Source organism: Protopterus annectens, chromosome 2.part0 (genome assembly GCF_019279795.1).
Source record: "Protopterus annectens isolate FY-2018-M chromosome 2.part0, PAN1.0, whole genome shotgun sequence".
Lineage (NCBI taxonomy): Eukaryota > Metazoa > Chordata > Ceratodontiformes > Protopteridae > Protopterus > Protopterus annectens.
This window is the reverse complement of record NC_056728.1, coordinates 59,654,739-59,678,657: the sequence shown is the minus strand read 5'-3', so window position 1 is coordinate 59,678,657 and position 23,919 is coordinate 59,654,739. Positions and strand designations below refer to the sequence as shown.

Genomic DNA, 23,919 nt, shown 5'->3' with positions numbered 1-23,919 from the left:
GTTCAGGCTCCCATCACCCGGCCTTTGGGGCAGCCCGCTTTAACACCTCTGGGTGTTCCTTCGGAACATGACATTGCGGGTGAGGCTTCCTCGGACAGCCCCGCCGAGGAGGTTCCTTACAAGGCTAAGTGTAAGAGGAGGCACATGGACTCCCCCAAGTCCTTTACGGAAGATACGGACTTAGATGAAGGGGAAGACTCCCCAAGATCACCCCCCGAGGATGTCTCCTTTGGAGACATCATGGAAATGCTTAGGTTTATGGGGGTTGGTCTGCCCCCAAGGCTTCCTCCGATGAGTCCGTATTCCTAGAGGCGTTCGAGGCAGGGCCATCTACCTCTTGGGTGTCCCCTCCCCCCGACCCCCTGGTGGACCCTATCTCCACCAGGGCTTGGAAGGAGCCGGACACTGTAGAGCCAGTCCCCAAGTGCCCAGATAGGATCTTGAGTGCCCCTGCAGAGAGAACCCATTGGAGCAGAGGTCCCCCCGTGGATGCCATGTTGGTGGCGGCGGCCACCAAGAGAGAGTTAGCTCAGGAGAGCTCCGCGGTCCACCCACCGAGCAAGGAGTCTCATGCAATGGGCCGCCTTGGGAAGCGGGCCTTCAGTTCAGCAACCTTCTCGTTAAGGGCGCTGAACTATATGGCAGACGTCATCCGGATGCAGCAGGATCTAATAAAAGAATACGCTGCTTCCCCCCCAGAGTCCATATCGGAAGGGGACAAACAACTGTACTCCTCCTGAATGTCTACTCTACGTTCCATTTCTAACACCTCTATGCGGCTCTTGTCTCACGCCACTGAGGGAACCGCTAGAGCTGGCAGAGTCGGCCTAGTCATGAGGCGACAAGCCTGGCTCCGACATTGTGACTTCTCAGAACCCTTTAAGGCGTCATTCGCGAATGCCCCCTTTGATGGTTCTGCACTGTTTGGCAAAACCGTTCATGACACTTTAGTCCAGAGCGAGAAGGACAGGAAGACACTGTCTGCCGTCGGAGTCCGCTTCTCTGCTCCCCAGAGGTCCTTTTCCAAGAACCAAAAGGGTCAGAAGAAGATGTGGTTCTGGAAATCACAGCATTCCCAGTCTGCTCCGGACAGCCAGTCCTCTCGTGGCAGAGGAGGACAGGGAGGATGCCGCCCTAGAGTCAGGGGGGGGGTCCCAGGAATTTTGGGTCCAGAGAATCCTTCTCTGAGAGACCCATGCAGAACCCCTGCGGGGTTGCCCGACTGCTCCTCTCTGGAGACAGTCGGGGGATGTTTTTTGAGGCACCTAGCAACATGGGAGTCCATAACGACAGATCGCTGGGTGCTTTGCATCATATCCAGAGGTTACCAAATTCCCTTTATTGTAAACCCCAAAACCAAAAGCCTCCCCGACGTACCACCCAGTCAGAGGGAGGCGGCTGCTACAGAAATTTAGCAGCTTTTACAAAAAAGAGCCATCCAACCCGTCCCCCCAGATCAGCTCGGATCAGGGTTCTACTCCAGGTTCTTTCTGGTGCCAAAAAAGACGGGGGACTTGAGGCCCATCCTCGACCTCTCTCTCTTGAACCTGGCAGTCCCCAAAGAAAAGTTCCGGATGGTCACGCTGCAATCTATTCTCCCCCTGTTACGGGAGAATGACTGGATGTGCTCGATAGACCTCAAGGATGCGTACTATCACATTCTAGTGGACAGACGCTCCAGGGGGTTTCTCCACTTCCGGCTGGGAGCCAGTCACTTTCAGTTCAGGGCCCTCCCCTTTGGTCTCACCTCAGCCCCCAGGGTGTTCACCAAAGTCTTGGCAGCAATAGCGGCCCACCTGAAACTCCAGGGAATTCAGGTCTTCCCGTACCTGGATGACTGGCTCCTCATCGCCCCAACAAGGCATCTACTCCGTTCATGCAGGGATTACTTCCTCAATCTTGCTCCACGCCTAGGTTTGACTGTCAACGTGGCCAAATCCTCTCTGGCTCCTACACAGGTAATAGATTTCATAGGGGCGAGATTGGATTCCAGACTAATGCTTGCTTTCCTGACTCCAGATCGGCTTCAGAACCTGAGGTTGCATGTACAGGCCATCCTCCAACTTCAAGCCCCACCGGCGGATTTGGTCCTGAGGGCTCTAGGATCCATGGTGGCAGCAACTTCTCTGCTGCTCTTAGCCTGTCTAAATATGAGGGTCCTACAGTGGACCCTCCAGGTGCAATGGTCCCTGTCCCGCAACTCCCTGTCTCATCCCATTCCCCTAAACAGGGCTTGCAGAAGGTCGCTCGTGTGGTGGCTCCAGTCCCCGAGCCTCCACAAGGGACGCCCATTCTCGATGCCTCCTCCCATCGCCACAGTCACCACGGACGCCTCTCGCCTGGGGTGGGCACTATTCAGGCAGAATGGTCCAAGGCACGTGGAACGACATATAGACCTCCTTGCATATCAATGTCCTAGAGATGAGGGCGGTGCTTTTGACGTTGCAGGCACTTCACAACCTTCTTCCGATTGGGATGATTGCAGTACAAATGGACAACATGTCAGTTGTCTAGTACATCAACAAACAGGGGGGAACCAGGTCTTATCCTCTTTGTCGCAAGGCCATGAGAGTGTGGGAATGGGCAATATCCTCCAACCGCTTTCTCATTGCAATGCACATTCCGGGATGGTCCAACATCTTAGCAGACGGGCTCAGTCGTACAATTCTGACCCCATACGAATGGTCTCTCAATCCTCTAGTAGCAGAGCGAGTGTTTGCCCGATGGAGGCAACCCTGTTGCGATCTTTTTGCTTCTCCCTCAAACACCAAATGCAACAGTTACTTCGCTCTGATCCCCCCTCAGGGGGAGTCCCCGAGAGACTCTCTAGTACATGCTTGGCCTCCCGGTCTTCTTTATGCTTACCCTCCACTGCCCCTGATGCTAAAACTTTTACAGAAAGCCAGTCGGTTGGGGATCCTCATTGCCCCATTCTGGCCTTGTCAGATGTGGTTCCTGTACCTATGGTCTCACCTGATTCATCCGCCCTGGATTCTGGATCCCCTTCCGGATCTCATTACTCACCCTCTGGGTATTCCGACCCCCAACCAGGTCAACCTCAAGCTGACGGCTTGGTTGCTCCAGTTCCACTTCTGATAAGGACTCCCGGAATCTCCTCACCAGTCAAAGCCATTCTAGTAGCAGCACACAAGCCATCCACCAGAAGGGTCTATCGGAGTAAGTGGAAACGTTTCTCCATCTGGGCTGAGCACCGTCACTTAGATCCTTTTACGGCGCCTTTAACTTCAGTTTTGGATTTCCTAACTACACTCTTTCATCAGGGGGCTAGCTTCTCTACAGTCAAGGTACAACTAGCAGCGATTTCGCACTATCATGTAGGGCATGAGTCGGGCCCTCTTATTACCTCCAAGCTCTGTAAAGCTTTTCTCAGGGGTACTTTCCTCCTCAGACCTCCTGTCAGGGAGGTAGTACCCCCATGGGATTTATCTTTGGTTCTACAGGCCTTGACAAGCCCCACTTTCGAGCCGACGGCCACTGTTGATCTTAAATACCTCTCTTGAAAGACGGCCTTTCTGGTGGCCATTACTTCAGCTAAAAGAGTCTCTGAACTTCAGGCTCTCTGTGTCAAACCACCGTATTTGGCCTTCCATCAGGATAGAGTTTACCTCAGGATCAGTCCGTCCTTTCTACCTAAGGTATCTTTGGAAGCTAACATTAATCAATCTATTAATCTTCCCGTGTTCTTCCCCAACTATCAGAACAAAGAAGAGTATCAACTGCATTCTTTGGATGTGCACAGACAATTGCACTTTTATATTAATTGAACTGCTGGTCATAGACAATCCAACCAGTTGTTTGTCTTCTTTGCAAAAAACAATTTAGGCAAGTCAGTTTCTAAAGTTACCCTATCACGGTGGATAGCTAGTTGTATCCTCTTAGCATATCACAGTTCGGGAAGGCCTGCACCTCATGGAGTCCGCGCTCATTCTACTAGAGCCGTTGCTACATTGGCTGCGTTTAGATCTAGGGTTCCCTTGGATGATATTTGTTCCTCAGCCACTTGGGCTTCATCTCATACCTTTATCAGCCATTACAAACTGGATGTTGTCTCCAGAGGTAGGGCGTCCTTTGGCTCTGCAGTGCTCCGGAATATCCTTCCATAAAGACCACCCAAGATTCAGGTAGCTGGGGACTCTGTCCCAAAGGTTGCTGACAAATGAAGTGCCTACTTCAGATTAAGAAGTTATGTACTCACCATAACGTTCCATCTGAGTAGGTATCTTCATTTGTCTGCAACCACCCCCCCCTCCTTCCCCCTGACCAGTATGATTCTGACTAGGAGTTGTCCTAGATGAGTCCCTTCTGGGACACAGTAACAGTTGTTTTATGGGGCAGACTTGATCTGAGGTCAGTCAGGGTTGGCAGGGGATTATGGGTAAAGGGAGGAGCTAGGAGCTCGGATCTATGATGTGGTAGAAGTTGCCGGCTCGGATCCGAGATCGGATCCGTATCCCAAAGGTTGCAGACAAATGAAGATGCCTACTCAGATGGAACGTTATGGTGAGTACATAACTTCTTATTTATTTTGCTGATTTGAGAGGGTAACAGGAAGTGAAACATAACTCTGTAAGTGGCTCATTCCACAGTGTGTTGCATAGTTAGCAGTAAAGTATTCATTCTTTGCATTGAGTTGTGTTATTTATTGAATGCTTCCGGAAGGTTTTCATACATGCTTTTGAATATACATCCATTTGGTTCATGGGCCTTACCTTTTACCAATCATTACAACTTCAACATAGCCTCTAGAGCAGGATTTTTAATTTATCATGCAAAACCTTGTGTCTTACTTATCGTGATTTCTGTGTAGATCCTCATCAAGATTTTGAATTAGTTCTTTTGGGATTTTTCTGATTTGGAGGGTCTTCTGAGTAGGATTGGGTTGCTTGGAACCCCTATGAAAGACTTAGACAGGGTACCTATCTGTTAGATCGATATGCAAAGGGGTAGGGTTATCATAGCAATAACACACGCCTGGGTGTGGGTAATGCTGGATTTACCCACGGTTGGCGTGGTTTGGTCACGAGGGCGAAGCCTGAGTGGCCAAACAAAGCCAACCGTGGGTAGATCCAGCATTACCCACACCCAGAAGTGGGTTATTGCTATTATACAATGACATTATTTAAGAAAAAAAAAAGTACTTTTCTTAAATAATGGCATTGTATAATGCCTCCTTGCTGCCCTTTCGCAGCTGTCTGGTATTCTGCGGCAGTTCTGATGTACTGTGCATGCGTGCCTCGCAGTACATCAGAACTGTGGGCAAAAGCAACGGAGAAAGCAAGATCTCCGTTGCTTTTTACAAACTGTTTTCGCTATGTTAAATGGGTTTAACATAGCGAGACAGCTTTAAAAAAAGCAACAGAGAATCTTCGTTGCTTTTTTTAAAGCTGTCTAGGTATGTTAAACCCATTTAACATTGAGAGACAGCTTTGAAAAAAGCAACGGAGAATCTCTGTTGCTTTTTTTTAAAGCTGTCTCGGTATGTTAAACCCATTTAGCATAGCGAGACAGTGTGAAAAAAGAGTTATAGTAATGGAAAAAGTCCGGGCGACCGGACCTTTTTCCATTACTATAACTTGGATTTACAGCGTGCATGCTGACCAATCAGCGTGCACGTTTTTGAATATTAATGGGGGGCAGTTGTATAATGGAAATTCTTTAGTTCAGTTTACAGTTTGACTATGACTTGAGTAACATGTGGATGAGATTACAGCTGGAGAAACACAATTGCTCATATCATCCAGACGGAAAACAGAAAAAGGAAGCATTTTTTGCAGGTGGCACCTCCCCTTCACACCCTCTGTGAGGGGCAAAAGCCCCCCCCTCCCCCGAGCACCTGTAAGTATATGTATAAACTCCATGGTCAGGCAAGCATAAAGAAGGAAGAAGTATTGTAATAGTAAGGAAGCTATGCCAGTGCACACTTAGGAACAACATCAGCAGTGATTTTTCTATGAGGAAACAGTGTTTGGGAAGATCAACTACACTGACTGAGTTGAACCCTTGACAGTAGGCACTTGTCCAGTTTATGCTTGACAGTGTGTAGAGAGGCCAAGTTTTGCTCACTAAATGTTCAGTTAAATTCATAATCTTTGTCCAGTGCACCAATTTAATAAGGAAACAGACTAAAAGGCAGTGTTGCAGCTGGTAGATGATGGAAAGGTGTCCATGTGTTCAGTTTTCCTGGTGTGCCAGCCCAACTCTAACTGTAATAATTTTGTTTACCACCTCCTGTTATGTATCACCTCAGAACTCACTCACTGTGCAACACTTGCCTTTGTGTTACACAGGGAACCTGCTTAAATCTTGTATCTTTGAGAGCATTTCTTTCATCAATATACTGTCCCCGTCTTCCCCTTTTGGGGATAGCTGTCCCATGGAAATGGCTATTTTAGGTTCTCTATAGGTTCCTAAGTTTATTGGCTATATATTCTAGCTATTCATAACTCCCTCTCATCTGAGCAGTTTATTTTGTAGACAATGGCAGGAAAGAACTTGAAGAGAATAAAGCAGACTTCCTCCATTTTATAATAATACTTAACATGGACTTACTGATGTATTTACTAGGTTGTTTACTCATAGGAACTTTTTGAAAATGTGTTTTATTTATTCATTCATTCATTTTTTTCTAGTTTATTTATCAAGAGAGTGAGATCAAAACTGACCTTTGCAAGCACAGCTCTGGTGAGTTCATCACAGTTCATGTAAAGATCAGTTACAGCCAGACAGAATATTAAACTAAAGGAAGGCAGGCAGTAATATGATGTTTTTAAGACTGGGTAAAGTTAATACATGTTTAAAAGGATGATACAGATAAATCACTACAGTGAGAGTGAAGTGTTTTCTTTATCATATGCTATATTCATCATACAGGAACTGCTCACTGTTAACATACTCATAAAGGACTGATGTTACACATTTTTTTCTAAACTCCCTTTGTCATCTGTTTGCTTTTCAGAATATTACTTGGTGACAAAGCTTGTAGCTACTACCCAGTCCTAATTTTTCTAGGTCTTGCAGCTGTATTGAAACCTGACATTATTGTTCATGAAATGATTTGGTATCTAAGAACATGCTTGTCACCAGAAATCCTTTGTTTTGAAAATTAGACTACAAAGTACCTTTTCTTACTGTTTCATAATTGACTGTCAAGTACTGTTTTATGACACTGCACTTCTTTGCCTTTCACTTCTCAAAGGATAGAGGTGACCTACAGGTGTTTGGTTATGTTTTCCTAATGCAAAGCCCCGCAGTCCTGCAGTTTTTCCTTTGCACTTTAACAAGATGGATACTTCTTATAGACTAAGCATACTCCAGTACTAGTTTAAACTCCCATTTGGGGACAAAAGAGCTCCCTTGATATCAGCTAGAAGAACAAAAAATTTTTTTTGGAAATTGTCAGTTTATTTCAGTGTCATGTTTTATTGTTTTGAATACTTTTGGTTGTCTTTAGCATTGAGCTTGCTTGATGTTACTTCTTTTTGAAGTATTTTGACTTGTTATGAAAAGCCTTTTGTTTTTTGTGGCAAACCTGACTAGGTCAGTGAGTTCACACTGATTTGTTTCCATTCGTATTTATTTCCTGCTTCATACCTTAATGAAGAGTATGCACACCTCTTCATTACAGGATACATGATAACTTATTCACCAATACAAGGGCTTCTGCATCAGCAGCTCTACAGTTTTGGTTGTTGTTTTAACACTTTTAGTCATGGAGATTTATGCTACTTTTGTCCACATTTTTTACCAGACATTTCATTTCAAATTGTTCTAGATTTTTCTTCAGGGTTTCTTTGTGATCTTTGCCCCTTGGTAATTGATTTTGGTTTTGCAGAAAATATTACTATTACTTTGACATGATGACCAGGGTAATCTGAATGAAGACAGTTTATCTAAAACGTTCATTATGAGCAGCTGTTTGCAGGAGACTCAGCAGGTATCACTGTACCATTATGATCCTTATAGGGACTGTGCTAAGGTACCAGATAGGTATGTTTTTATAATGCATATGATGCAATATTATATGCCAATGTCTTCTGTGTATAGCTATGGTATTACTAATTCATACTTTATTTTATATTTGCTGACCAGGTTTGTCCGACTGGGCTGCAAAGGCCCATTTTCAGTGGAGGCCCGAGGAGAAAAGCTCCAACAGAAAATAGAAATTTTATATATTGAATACATATAGAAATACATTCATTAGTACCACAGATGACTGCATTACAGTGCCACACATTACATTCATCAGTACCACATATTATTGCATTACAATGTCATACATTAAACTGTGGCAAGTGAAATACATATAGAAATACATGCATCAGAGGAATACATTCATAATTACATACTATATACATAATAGTGCAATAGTTACATAGCTGAAATATTTCACTAGTTATGTTTGTACAGTGATGTACCAAGAGGAGAAGATAAAGTAGTAGGTTTGTTTATTGAAGGGAAGGAAGAGAGAAGAGAAGTAGAAGGGTATAGGGGAGTGTTTACGGGGGATAATTACATTGGCAAGTCCATTTTTCATTAAGGTATTTTTTTGTAGCCGTTTTGAATTGATTGGGATGTTCAAGGGATCTTATATCTAGTGGTAGGCTATTCCAGGCCTTGGAAGAGTTAAAACTATAGACTAGGTGACCCATTTTGGTCCTTGGTTTGTAGATTTTTAGTAGGCCTTGTTCAGACCTGCGGAGTAATGTAGTGGGTAGGTAATGAGAGATCAGAGATGAGATAGTTGGACAGAAAGAGGGTTTGTAGAGAATGAAATGAATAATCTGAAACTGATTATACTGAAGCAGGTTAGGTAATTCTAGCCAATTTAGTTATTTTAGTGAGAGACAGTGATGGGACTTGAAAGAATTTTGGGCAACAAGTCTGGCAATCCTGTTATAAGTTATTTCTAACTTGTTTAGTAGTCCAGTGTTGAGGCTGGTGAGAATTTGGGAGCTATAAAGTAAAATGGGTAAGAGGTAGGCATTTGAAAGGGTTAGTTTTGCTGTTTTGGTAAGGTATTTTTTGTTTCTATAGAGGAGACCTAGCTTGAGATGTGTTGTTCGGATACAATTATTGACGTGTAAATCAAAGGTTAGTCTATCATCAATAGTAACACCTAAGAGTTTTGTACTGGTGTCCACCTGTATTTGAGTATTATTTTGTGACAGTATGGAGAAGAAATACTTTATGTGGCTAAGATTTTTAGGGAGAAAGAGTAGTAATTTGGTTTTCTTTGGATTAAGGATAAGTCATTATTGCATGACAGTACCTTCCCTGTATGGCCCTGGTATTATTAAACCCATGTTAGCATTTATTGATCCCATTGCCTTTTCTGTGTGGCCCTGGTATTTCTAATATCTGATATTGTTAATCCTTGTTCATTCCTTACGCATGGGTATTGGTTCCAAGCTCGGAACCGAGCCGGCCATTTTCCAAGCTCACATCACATTCAAACTCTCGAGCTAAACTCTTACCCACAATCCCCCTCTCCGTTACATCAGATTTCGTTTGCCGCATTGCCATTTGGTCGTGTCAAGCTACTTCTCTTGAGCTAAGTGCAGTCAACTGTTGTTTAATAGCTTTACAGATTACTTTTCTGTCAGAAAAGTTAATTTTTTATTGTCTCTTACCCTATTGCGTCTAGCGTTCATAATTTCTTCAGGTTTTTCTGCTTTTTCTTTACTACTTTTATCGAGAGGTATTCTCTCTTTACTATCATTGTTAATCTTTTTCCCCTTTTCTCTCATACCTTCGGGTACTCTCTTGTACCATTATTGGTTCTTTTCTATTAATTCATTTGCTGTCATGGCAGATAAAAAAGGTAGTCCAGGGTTTAAGTGGTGTTCTGATTGTGGACACAAACTGCCTACTTCTGATGCATTCTCTTTGTGTGTTTATTGTTTGGGAGCTTCCCATTTGTCTGTTGACCCACCCTGTACTATTTGTGAGAATTTTTCTAAGAGAACCTTGTTGGGAAGGAAAAACAAGCTGATAGTGAAGGGACTTCTAAAATCTCCCTCTTCAGAGGATATTTCTGGGTCGGAGGTCTCAACCCATCCTAAAGCCCATAAGAAAATGGATGTTCCTACTAAGGCTAAATCTTTGCCTTCATCCCCGGCTGGGGACTCCCGCCAACCAAAACCTAAAAAGGCTAAAGTTTCAGCTCCGGAGCTCTCTCAGTCAGCCCCAGTGCTTTCGGTGCCTAGACCTTCAGCACCGAGGCCTTTGGCTCCATTAGTGATTTTGGCTTCGTCTTCTCCTGTAGCCTTCTATATATCTGCTCTGAGGGGCTCCTCGGTTCAGACCATTACCACTGTATTGGCACTGACCATTCAGTCGGCTCAGACCTTGACCACGTCGGCTCCGAGATCTTCCTCGGAACCGATGCCTTAATTGTTGACTCCAGTTTTGTCGGTTCCAGTTTCGGCACCGACAACCACTTCGGCACCGATCCCTGTGTCGGTGCAGACAATGACCTCGGCACCGATGACTTCTTCAGTGCAGACAACAGTAGTCCAGTCTCTCTCGGCACCGTTGTCCTCGGTGTGGTCAGATGAGATGGGCACAGAGTCTGCCTCTTCTGTGGACAGGCCTGTTTCTCCCTCAGTCTCCGTGAGGTCCACTAGAAGCCTTTCCGAACATGATGTATTGTGTCTTGTGGACCAGGTACTCTTGGCCAGAGGTATCCCACCCCTCAGGAACTATCCTTCCTTGGGAGGTGATCACCCATCTCCAAAGACCCCTTCTTATTCTCCTCCTTCATTGCCTTTGAAGTCTATGGATGTAGCACAGTCTTCCCCTTCTGCGGTTCCCTTTATGGATCTCACTAAGGAACTGCAATTGCCTTCGTGGCAGGAAAGTTTTTCTATGACCCAGGATGTCAGCTGTGGCACGCATAGCTTGCTGCTCCACAGCCATCCAGGGACTCCGGGTTGGCAGGCTGAGCCACTTAGGGGAGGGGTGACCCCTGTCCTAGACATACACTCCTCTTCGGGTGGACCAGCCTTCCAGCTGATGGAGAAGGCTTTTGCTGCTGCTGGCGATACCGGACTGTCTGTACCTCCGCCCTCCTCTGGTACACTGGTTTCACAAGTCGTATCTAGCAGACACCGGGTGCAAGGGCCGCAGGACATATTCCCTCAGGAATCCCCTTTCCCGCTGTCTTCTCCAGCTTTTCTTGCTGAGGAGGTCCACCAGAAAAGTTCTTGTAAGAGGAAGCACTTGGACTCCACAGAGGAGTCCTTCACCGAAGACACAGATTTCGATGAGGGGGAAGGATCCCCTCGGTCACCCTCTGAGGTATCCTTTGGTGATATCCTCGAAATCTTGAAACAGAGAGGTGACTGTCAGTCCTCTAATCCAACCTCTGAGGAATCTGTGTTCCTGCAGGCCTTTCTTGCCCGGCCCCCTACCTCTTGGGTTACTCCATCTGCCGATGAACTTTTCCGGCTCATCATGCAGCGTGCTTGAAAGGCTCCTGATACCATCAAAGCTATTCCTGGGAGGCCAGATAAGATCTTTTCCCCTCCTGCTTCAGATTCCCATTGGTCCAAAGGTCTTCCTGTGGATGCTTTGGTGGTGGCGGCTGCAACAAAAAAGGATCTGGCAGAAGAAGAAAGCCGGACTGTCCATCCACCTAACAAAGAGTCCCGGGCCCTGGACAGGATAGGGAAGCACACCTTTGCTTTAGCAACCTTTGCTATCAGGTCCCTGAATTATATGGCACATTTTACCAGGCTTCCAAGGGATCTGGTTTCTGAGCTCTCTGAAACATTGGCTGGTGCAATGTCTGATGAGGTCCGTGACAAAGTGGCCTCTCAGCTGGCCACCACTGAATCTATATTTACCTCCTCTATGCGACTGATATCTCACACATCAGAAGGAGCAGCTAGAGCAGCAGGTTCAACTGTGGTCTTGAGACGACATGCCTGGATGCGCTTGTGCAACTTCGCAGAACCTTTTAAGTCTTCTTTTCTTAATGCCCCCATTGAGGCCTCCTCATTGTTTGGGCCCAAAGTTAAAAGCACACTGGCCAGATGTGAACAGGACAGTAAGACCCTTTCTGCCGTAGGTGTCCGTTATTCTTCCCGTCAATGTGCCTTCTCCCAAAACCAAAAGAGTGGGAAGATATGGTTCAAGAAATCTCAGGGTCTTTTCCTTGACACACAGGCCGAGTTCTCCCCCAGGGGCAGAGGGGGAAACTCACAGGGAAGACGCTCCTTTCGGGGCATAGTCAATCCTACCAGTGCTCTTGAAGAGTGGCCCAACTAATTTCCTTTGGAGGTGGTTGGGGGACGTTTCTCTTTGTACCCTTCTGCCTGACTAACCATCACCACCGATTCCTGGGTACAAGGATTATAACCAGAGGTTATCATATCCCCTTCGATCTTTGTCCCATCCCCTTCAAAAAAATCTTCCCGATGTTCCACCCTGTCAAAGGGAAGAAGTAGCAATAGAGATAGAAAAGCTGCTAAGAAAGAGAGTCATCCAAATTGTCCCTCCAGACCAAATAGGATCCAAATTCTACTCAAGACTATTTTTGTTGCCAAAGAAAACCAGGAACTGGAGACCAATTTTGGATCTCAGTGTATTGAACAAGTTTGTGAGAGTACAAAAATTCCGGATGGTCATAATACAGTCTATCCTCCCGCTTTTGGAAAAAGATGATTGGATGTGCTCTATAGATCTTCAAGATGCGTACTACCACATGAAGGTGGACAGGCCATCAAGAAGATTTCTGTGCTTCCGTGTGGGAGCCAGTCACTACCAGTTCAGAGTACTGCCCTTCGGACTCTCTACAGCCCCCAGACTGTTCACAAAGTGCATGGCAGTTGCCACATCTCACTTGCGACTTCGAGGATTCCAGGTGTTTCCATACCTAGACGACTGGCTCATTTCCACCCCCACCAGACATCTACTGGAAAAAGCCCTGGCATACTCTCTCCTCGCTGCTCAAAGGTTAGGCATAACCATAAACTGGCAGAAATCCAATCTCACCCCATCTCAGTCAACAGAATTCATAGGGGTTATCTTGGACACAAAAAACAGCAGAACTGCTATTCCAGAGCACAGAATTCTAAGGATAAAGCAACAACTAATTCCAATCTATTCAAAGGAAAAATCCACGGCTCACTCGGTTCTACAGCTGTTGGGTTCCCCTCCATCACCATTGTTCCCCTGGCCAGGTTTCACATGAGGCTTCTACAATGGCTACTGCTTACCCAATGGTATCCTTTTCAGCATCCTCTTTCAGCCTTGATTCGAGTAACCCACAGATGCAAACAGGATTTAAATTGGTGGATGACACACAATCTCTCACAATGGTCTCGCCCCTTCTCCCCCCAGCAACCCAAGGCCACAGTACCACAGACGCCTCTCTGCTGGGGTGGGGTGGCTGTCAGGGACAGACAGTCCAAGGCACTTGGTCCGAACTGGAGGCCCATCTGCATATAAATGTTCTAGAGCTGAGGGCGGTGCTTCTGGCATTGCAAGCATTCCATCCCCTGCTGCCGTTTGGGAAAATTGCGATTCAATCAGACAACATGGAGGTGGTCTGGTATATCAACAAGCAAGGTGGAACCAAACCTTACCCACTTTGTCGAGAGGCCATGAGGATATGGCAATGGGCAATGGCTAACAACCATTTTCTTCTAGCAACGCACATTCCAGGGAGTTCCAACATGATAGCAGACAGACTCAGCAGGTGCATTTTTCAACCTCACGAGTGGTCCCTGAATACCTTGATAGCGGCGGAGATCTTCCACCGCTGAGGCCATCCTTGCTGCCCCCTCTTTGCATCCCCGACCAACTACAAATGCAGCAAGTACTTCACCCTGATTCCCCCTCCGGGACAGTCACCCAGGGATGCTCTAATCCACGATTGGCCCTTGGGTCTTCTTTACACATTTCCACCCTTTCCCCTCATTCCCCAGTTTCTGAAGAAAGCCCGTCGGTTGAAGAGCAAGGTGATCCTCATAGCACCATATTGGCCTCGACAGATTTGGTTCCCCTTCCTTTGGCCTCCCCTGTTAGATCGACCATGGATTTTCCATCCAACATCGGAGTTGATCTCACATCCACAAAACCTGATTTATCCCAACTTGAACAGCCTCAAGCTCATGGCTTGGCTACTCCAATTCCCTTGATGGCCAGGCAGAATGATCTTTCTTTACCAGTATGTGATATTCTCATTGCTTCTCATAAGTCTTCCGCTAGAATTACTTATCTGAGCAAGTAGAAAAGATTTACCTGTTTGCTGAAAGATAAACAAGTAGATCCCTTTTCAGCACCAGTGTCGATAATACTGGACTATCTGGCCGACCTGTTTCAATCGGGTCTATCGGCCTCTACCATTAGAGTTCATTTGGCTGCAATTTCTAATTTTCATGAGGGTGTCCAAGATTCTTCTCTTATGTCTCATAAATTGTGCAAGACCTTCATAAAAGGTGTGAATCATCTGAAACCACCTTTTAGAGAACCTATTCAACCATGGGATTTATCATTAGTTCTACAAGCTCTGACAATGTCAGCTTTGGAACCAGCCTCTTCTTGTGACCTCAAGTATTTGTCATGGAAAACCTTGTTTTTGGTCACTATTACTTCTGCCAGACATATTTCTGAACTTCAAGCTTTATGTATCAAGTGTCCATACTTGATTTTTCATAGGGACAGAGTGTCGCTGAGAACTAATCCATCATTTCTGCCTAAAGTGATCTCTGAGATGTCCATTAATCAAGCCATTGAATTGCCAGTTTTCTTTTCCCAATCATTCAAACAGAGGAGAGTATTGCCTACATACCCTAGATATACACAGGCAAATCCGTTTTTACTTAAACAGGACTAAACCCTTTTGTAAATCTGACCAGTTCTTTTTGGCCTTTTCTGGACCTAGATTAGGATCTGCTGTTGCTAAGGTCACATTAGCTAGATGGTTGAAGTACTGTGTGACCTTTATTTATACAAAAAGTAATATCTCGTTGCCTACTACCATGAATGCCCATTCAACAAGGTCGGTGGCAACTTCTGCTGTCTTCCATGCCAGAGCTTTTTTACTTGACATCTGTGCAGCTGCAACATGGGCTACACCTCATACTTTCATCAGTCATTACAAATTGGATTTGGCCTCCAGGGGAAGAGCATCTTTCGGTTCTATGGTGTTCAGGAATGTCCTTCCATGAGAGCCTCCCAGGAATAGAGGTAGCTGGGGACTCTGTCCCATGCATAAGGAATGAATGAGGATTAACAATATCAGATAAAGAAGTTATGTCTTACCATAACATTCCATCTGTATTGTTGATCCTCGTTCAGGCATTAAGACTCTCCCTCCTTCCCCCTCCTGTGGTTTCTAGTGGATCTCACCATCCGGTTCTCTTAGGTTATTTGACCAGAGGTAGCCTCTACCTTCTTTGACTTGCAAACTCAATCTGAGGTAACAGGGAGAGGGGGATTGTAGGTAAGAGTTTAGCTCAAGAGTTTGAAGCTGACACGAGCTTGGAAAATGGCCGGCTGTGTTCAGAGTTCGGAACCGATAGCCATGCGTAATGACTGAACGAGGATCAACAATACAGATGGAACGTTATGGTAAGACATAACTTCTTTTTGTGAGTCGTTATTGCATCCCAATGCCTTCCCTGTATGTTCCTGGTATTTTTAACTCATGTGAGTCATTATTCATCCCAGTGCTTTGTCTTTATAGCCCCTGGTACACCAGTTCAGTACCGAATGCTGTTTTGAATGATACCAAGAACAGTGTAGGATGTTGATTAGAACTATCTTGCCTTATCAGTTATTTGCAGTTTTATAGCACTGCTGAACACAGCATGAACTGTGTCAAGAGCTAAACAAATACAATTTGAAACTGCTACTTCCGCTATGTATTACCCATACTTTGAAACATAATGTGTACGAAAAGAAAACAGTGGCTCAGAATAACCATTTCATTGACACCTGTAAAAAAAGAAGTGTAACATTCCACAGCACTGTAATGTGGAGGAGTTAATTGCTCTGCACAGCTCTACTTCTTGTCTGTTTTTCTGTCTAACCTCAGGTTTGTAAATCTGGCTGTTCGTCATCTGTGATGTGAAAGAACAAAGGCTGGAGAACTTGCACCCTGAGTTCTGCATACTTTCAGAGCTTGCATCACATTGATAAGCTCGTCTAATATGAGCAATCTCAAGCTGTACTGCTGAGAAACTGCCTCCATGAAATTCTAATAATTCTTATGGCTAATGTTCAATTTATAAGAAATATTCTGTAGCTCTACATTCATTATAAATTACTTTTTGTGATATTAATATATTGGTATTTTTGATATGTTCCTTTTGCATTTAGGGTAGTACCTAACTTTGGTATGTTGCTTTTTTCGCACAGTCTAAATTTTTCTTATCTTGGTTGTATTTCCAATTTGGATACCTTCAGCAGCCCTTACATTTGTTGTAAATATTGTGAAGTAGTATGCCTTGAATGTTGTTCAAGGTTCTTACATCTTACATTCATTATGTTGGTAAATCACTATGATTATATTATGCCCACCAGTAAAAGAAAAGCTGTGATTGTTTTTGAGTTTACCAGATACATTCACTTTGTTCTCTTGCTGCTTTTGGCAGCCTTGATGACTTTCTTGTACCTAGATATAGGCAGAGCTTGGTGTGGGAAGAGTAACACCCTTTGTATGGTGGGAGTTTCTTGGACCTGTTTGTATCCACTGCTATAGAAAGGGTAGAAAGAAGAGGACATTTGCCTCGGGTGGCAACTTTGGGGTGCCAAATATTAAAAATTAAAAAAATACACTTGACAACTTACAAGCTGTCAGTTAAGAAATTGTTACTTAATAGACAGCTTGCAAACTGTCAAACTTTTTTTTTGCTTAAAGCAACAGACAGTCAAATTGTAAGTGACTGAAATGGAAGTAGCTTAGTAACAGCTTGTAAACTTTCACACTGTTATAGGTTTACATACTGTCATTAAGCAATCATCATTGTTATCACTTATGGGGGTGGCAAATGAATGTGTTGGCGAGAGTCTGAAGATTACCTTGCTACAGATTTACTTAACCCCAACCCTTTAGTAATGGTCATGCAAAGATTGAAGTATATCATGCAGATGACTGTACATGGCAGCTACATAATAAGTCCTCCATGGGTTTGATACTGTTCTCCCCACCCCTTCCAGGAACACCATCCCTTACTCCTTCCTCTCAAAAGCCAGCTGATTGTTACCCAGACCTGTAATCAAACCTGAGTTGTCACAAGTCCATTTGAATACCTTGTCTGTCTGTGTTATGGAGTTACCAGCTTCATTCTCTGAGCTTTTTAACATAAGCAAGGTATCCATGAGCATGTCTATGTTAGAATTAAAAGAGTTACATGGTGTGATCAAAAAGGAGGAGATAGTATGTCTAGGATAGCAACTGGAAGTTGATGAATACTGCATATGACTACAGTAATTGGTATTTTTTTTAACAGGAGCTGGGGAGTCTGTTTCACCTATGGAACATGGTTCGGACTGGAAGCTTTTGCCTGCATGGGACACACGTATGAAAGCAAGTATGTTTACAAACCATAAATATCTGTATTTGAATGACTGATGGTGGAGGAGATGGGAAAATGTTGCCATCAAATCATTCTGCATTTATTTACTAAAACGGGTAAAGACAGACAATGTTGAAATGATGCTATCTAGGCTTACCTTGAAGGTGACACAACTATTACTCTGGTTGACGTAGGTTCATAGGTAAGTACTAGGCTAGCTGCCTGTGTAGGTCATTTTAAGCCTAGACAGTTACTATCTCTAAAGCTGAGAAGCAAACCACGTACCTTGTGTTTGTGAGGCAATACTGTAACTCCTTTACCTACCCCAACCCCCAAAATGATTATTTTTTGTCCCTTATTTTACAGAATGCTAAGAGGTGACCTGTGTTTGGGATATAAGGCATCCTCCAACCCAATACTGATGGATTTACTGCATGTCAGCAAGTCAGATGGCATCGGAAATACTCAGTCTAGGGATGTAAACCTCTTCCACAACATCAACAGAGCTGTTTGGAGGGACAGATATATCTTGAAGAGGATACCTCTGCTCTGGAACAGACTCCCCTTCCATGTAAAACAACGTTCATCCCTGTCCATATTCAATTGCAACTTGGATCTATGCATGGAAAACAGAAAGTTTACCCCAGGACTTCCCTCTGTACTACTAATGGACAAAGGCAGCTCCTAAATGCTTTATCCCATGCATGAGTCCCTTCAAATTATCTCTGGTGCGATCCCATTTGCTTTCATTAGGGGCAATATATAGTTAGCAACCATAGGATAGGTAAGACTATTCTCTAACCAAATAGGATGGGTTAATTTGAGCACAAAAATGGCAATTGCCCAGGCTTAAAATGGCCCACAAGAGCAGCTAGCCCAGTAATTACCTATGAACCTTCAGGGTTAAGGAACAGTGGCTTTCTAGTCAGAATATCATCTTTCAAGAGAGGAAGTAATGATGCTTGAGTCTGATGACATGACCCTTGAAGCTACAGATTTTGTTTAAAACCAAATGTAGTCTCTCTCAATTGAAGAAACAGCCTGCAATGATTAATGGAAAGTTATATTCCACAACCAGTAGCAGACTCCTATTCTCAAGCCTACTCTAGTTGGAATACCTTATGACATGGACTCAGTAGACCTCTTTGTTTAGCAGACAGTTTCTCCTGTCAGGGCTGTAGTATCAAAGAAAGCTCTAGACATGGAAAGTGATCCTAATCTGTAATGTTTAATAAAGATGTGTACCAAATACCAAATGACCAAACAGTAAATATCATTAATGGCAAAACTATGGAAGAAGAAAGATTATGTAGCTGTAACACTAGTGGAGTTTGACATGGACGCCAGTGGTTTCTGGTATAAAACATAACAACTGGACAGTTTACGAATTCAGTGGACAAGGCAGCACTTGGTGACCTTCATTCTTTCTCTCCTTTTAGTAACTGAAATGCTAAATGGTGGTTTCATCAACACTCTCTAGTCCTGAAAAGGTAACACCTAAGTACAAACATCCATAGCATACATGACATTTTTTTTTTACCTGATGTTTACCTGTCTGGAAAAAATAAGACTAGTAAATCAATAGAATGTTTAGGCTTGTCACAGAATGAATCTTAGGGATGAAGTGAGGGCAGGTGTATGAGAAAACTCATCTTTGTGCGACACCAAATAAGGCCTTGAAACAGAAGGAGATTGCAAATACAAAACTCCATAAGCAGTAATAGAGACAAGTAGAAGTACAATTTTCTAAGAGACAAATTTTACTTCTGCCAAGATGTCCGATTCAAACAGAGATAAACAGTCTTCTTTAATGTAAAATTAAGTTGTTGTGGAGGAATAAGATCTTTTGCAAGATGTAGCCCAAAGCTAGAAGGTACTTTTCATGAATTTCAAAAACAGCTTGATAGCGATCAAGGATATTTTTTTTGATCCTGCCTTTCAAAATCAGAAAGTTTGCAAAGCTGAATCTTAACACTGGTGTAACTTGACAAGTTCAGCCTAGAGAGAAGGACCTGGATGTGGGGAAGAAATCCATGGTTCAAAATGGAATTGTTTTTACTGAATGAAGGGTTTCTGAGCTGCCTTTAAATTTCTGGGAACTTGTAGTCTCGGAATAGGGGAAGGAGTCAAGCTGCTGACCTGTGAGATTAGAAATTCAAGGGAGATGGGCCCGATAGGTGACTGAGGAGATTTTGGCTGGTGAGAATAACTCAAACAAGAAGATATGCCTTCAAAAGGTCAGCAAGCAATCCTGCTTAAAATGGAGCCGAGAGTGTAAACAAACCATATCTTCATTCATAGATGGTTACTAGGCTATCCATCCAAGAGCTATTTTAAGCCTAGCCAGGTTTACCCCAAATTTAAAAAAATATTACCAGCATGTAAATGCACTAAATTCTAGTAAATGCGATGGACATAGCAGGAAAGACTGGATCATGCAGTGTGGATGGGCTGAAAAATACATGCCTTTGGCCCCTTTCTTGCTCTGGAGTGTGAAGAGGAGGAGAGAGCAGAATTGATGTAAGTAACCTTACAAAGCAGTATTTAAAGAACTTTTTTCTAGCATTCCTGCAGTCAGAACTTGTTTATGAAGCAGGAAGAAAGGTAAAATACCACTACACACTCCGGATGTGTAAAAACAGCTCATTTCATATTAGGGGGCTTAATAAATAATGCACACACACTGCAGTTGTAATCTAAATTCCATAGGTCTACAATGCAAACTGAATTCTCTGGAACAACTCTGTACAATATGAGACTCTAATTGAAAACTAACTTTCTGTGCTGCTTCTGGGTATCACATGATGATCTAATCACTGTAGCCAGCTCATCAACATTTAAAGTATATGCCGCATATTTAACACCCTCTTTTAATGCTATATATATATATATATATATATCTATCTATCTATATATATATATATATATATATATATATATATATATATATATATATATATATATATATATATGTATATATATAGAGAGAGAGCGAGCGAGTGAGCATGCATTACATTAAATTGAGTCGTGCAGGTTAATCATAATACTATAATGCATGTTATGGGCTGTTTATACCCAAATCAAACTTAGTCTGAGTATATAAAGATATTTTTTTATTTTACAGTACTTCGAGATTTACTCTTGTCTTTCATGCTTGTCTAATGTGTTTCAGTGTAGACTAACCAAAAAAAAAAATTTTTCATCAGTGTCCTGTCTTTCTTAGATTCATGTACTTCAGACGTGAGAATATAACTTCCTAGGCTGCTTTAATAAGGCTCAGACATAATGTACAATATTTTTCACTATAGATGTCACCTGATTGAAGACTTTTTAAAGAAACAATTGGGCTTCTTTTATTTTCATTACCATTAACAGTCTCTGTGAAAACATTTGGTTTCTTGTAAGCTGATATTTACTGATCTTCAAGTAAAATATTTTAAATTCTGTTTTTAATTTTGATGTGCGAATGTGTCTGAAACTGTTAAAATAAAGCTAAAGGTAAGTGTTGATAAAAAGTGACCCCTAGTGACACACAGTGGTACTGAAAGGTTCTTTCAGATGCAAGTTCTGCTGTGGGAGTTAGCAATTTGAATTTTGTTAAGTCATCCATCTGTAGTCTCCATAGATTTCTATGTTTTTTAAACTTCCCCAAGTCTTTTAGGTTCCTAATACAATGACGGAATTGGACCTCATTCCTAAGTCAAAGTATGATTAAAGTTCATGAAATTAGTAATGTTTCAGTTTTTGATGTTACATAGGGTTGCCAACTTTTCAAATGGCCAAAGTGGGACATTTTCTGGACAAACATCAGATTTTACAGGCCGACACATACCCATGGTCCGTACAAAGGATAGAACTTAACTTTTTTGCCTAAATAAAAGCTTATTCTTGTAGCATTTTAGTTGCTTATTCTGTCTCTTATAACATTTAGGTATTTTAGATACAGAATTACTGTTATATGCAACTATTACATAAAATATAGGAAATAACATTGTCCTAAAATCTCAGGACATTTGCCATTTTTAAAATTTTTTGTCAGGGCACAGCTGTCCAAAGAGGGACTGTCCCTCGCAAAGTGGGACAGATGGTAACCCTATTGTTACCCAGAAGTGCTCTTTGCAGCACCCACAATGTGTCCAGTAATGACTCCTCCTTCAATTCATATGGAGTTAGATGTATCGGTAACATATCTAAGTACGATTGTAAATCCTTTTTTATAAGACCCATTGCTCTTACTACTATTGGAACTCTCTGAGTATTCTTCCATATTACCCTCATTTCTGCATGTAAAATCCTGGTATTTTATGACTTTGTATCTCTGTGTACATAAGACACTGTAGTCACTTGGTGTAGTAATTTCAGTGATCAATGCTACTTTTGTCTACTTTTCATGGACTACTATATCTGGTTTTCTCTCATCTATTTTCAGAACTGTTGGTAATGGGTGATCCCACGTGATGTAAACTTCATCATTTTCTGTGATGCTTTATGGCTCATGTTTCCATTGTTTTTCAGTTACTTCAGTATTATAATGTTTGTACAATCCCCAGTGCAACCATCTTGCCATATTATTATGTCTTTCAGTATACAGTTCTTCTGCCATTAGTATATCACAACCAGCAACAAGATGTGCAGCTGTTTCCAATTCTGTTTTACAAAATCTATATCTGTCTCTTTCTCCCACATGTTCAATGGACTTTGTAAACCAACATGTATGTAGTTTAGTATCCTGAGAAGCCAATATTCATCTTTTGTCTTTTGGTATAATTCACCTCTCCTTAATCATTCCTGTGTTTGATCCTGATCAACATGAGGTTGTTCCAGTAGCTTTTTGTACTTGCAACTATATTTATGCATTTTCCACATTTCTTGCCTTCTCATCTGATCCTTCACCTTATATTCTATATTTTGTTTTTTGGCACATTCAGTTTCTGCCTGGGTTTTATTTACTTCTGGTTTGATTTTCATTCTGTCTTGACACCAATATGCTTCTGCTAAACTAAGCTGGGAAGTCATATTAGACTTATCCTCCTCATGTTTTAAAACTTTCACTACATTTGTTTCTTGTGAGGTCAGCAGATATGTATGCAGTCCTACAACTGCAGACCTATACGTGTAACCAGTTTCGAGGAGGCCCATACCTCCTTCAGAATGGGAAATACATAATCTTGGTATAAATCATTTGATTAGCATGAAGCATCCTTCTTGTTTCCTTGTCCAACTGATCCAACACCTTTTGGGGCCAGGCAGTCACTCTGAAACTGTAAGTGAGGGCAGTAAGAGCAAATTTTTTATAGCTTGGACATTGCTCCTGGATATCAACACTGTCTTCAGTATTAATTTTAGTCTTCTAAAATATTCCTTACTAAGTTTTATTCACATTTGTTCATGTTTTATTGTTGTTTCTTCATCAATTCCCAAATATTTATACACTGTTTTGCTCAAGTTGTTTTTGTATCACATTCCCGTCCCAGACTGATGTTTTCTTGGTGCTGTAGCTTTCCTGCTTTAAAGGTTGTTTTTGCACATTTATCAAGACCAAATGACATTCTTGTATCATCTGAATATTTTTTGACCACTTACAGTTGTGCTTTCAGTTCCTCATCTTAAGTCATCCACAACAATTTGAGAAGTCTTTACACTTTGTTGTTTTCTGGGAGCCAGACTGTAGCCATTACATAATCTGTTAAGTAGACAGCTTAATGGGTTACGGGCAAGACAAAAGAGCTGCATTAACCGAGTCACCCTAGAATACCCCCTTTGAATTTTTATCCCTGGAATAATAATATGTCCTTTATCATGGCTTAACTGCAAAGTAGTTTGTCACTGTGTCATAGTCTGTGTAATGTAATCCATCAGTATAGGGTGTATCTTATACATTTTAAACACTCTTTTATCCATGTTTTTAAGCACTTTTATCCATGAATGTGCGATATTATCAAATGCTTTTTTGTAGTCTATCCATGCCATACGTAGTCTTCCTCCTTTTACAGTTCTGCATTATGACTTTAACAACAAAAGATCCTTTATTCCATATGACTTTCTTTGTTACCCTTTTGTTCTAGTACCATGATTGCGTTTTCTTCTAAATTACTATAAACTCTTTTTGGCATCAATTCCATTGTATATTTTATACGTCGTCAGAAGGCAAGTTATTGGTCTATAGTTTTTAGGATAGCTTGCAGGTTCGTTCTTAAGTAGGAGTATTGTTTTTCCTGTTGTTAACCAGGTTGGTGTCTGTTCGGGTGTGCATATAAGTAGTTCTTGCTCATGGCTAAATCTTCATGTAAAGATGTTAATACTTTTAGCCAGAAGTTATGTACTGCATCTGGTTCTAGCGTTTTCCAATTAGGAGCTTTTGTTAACCTGT

At 42.5% G+C, this 23,919-nt stretch overlaps 1 protein-coding gene across 3 annotated transcripts in view; it reads left to right on the top strand.

Moving 5' to 3' along the window:
* Positions 1–23,919, top strand: part of LSS (lanosterol synthase) — a 787,682-nt gene that overhangs the window by 588,833 nt on the left and 174,930 nt on the right. For all 3 annotated transcript variants that reach the window (XM_044060550.1, XM_044060549.1, XM_044060551.1), the window contains one exon: positions 17,484–17,564. In XM_044060550.1, the coding sequence (XP_043916485.1) occupies positions 17,484–17,564 (81 nt within the window). The remainder of the gene's footprint in view (positions 1–17,483; positions 17,565–23,919) is intronic.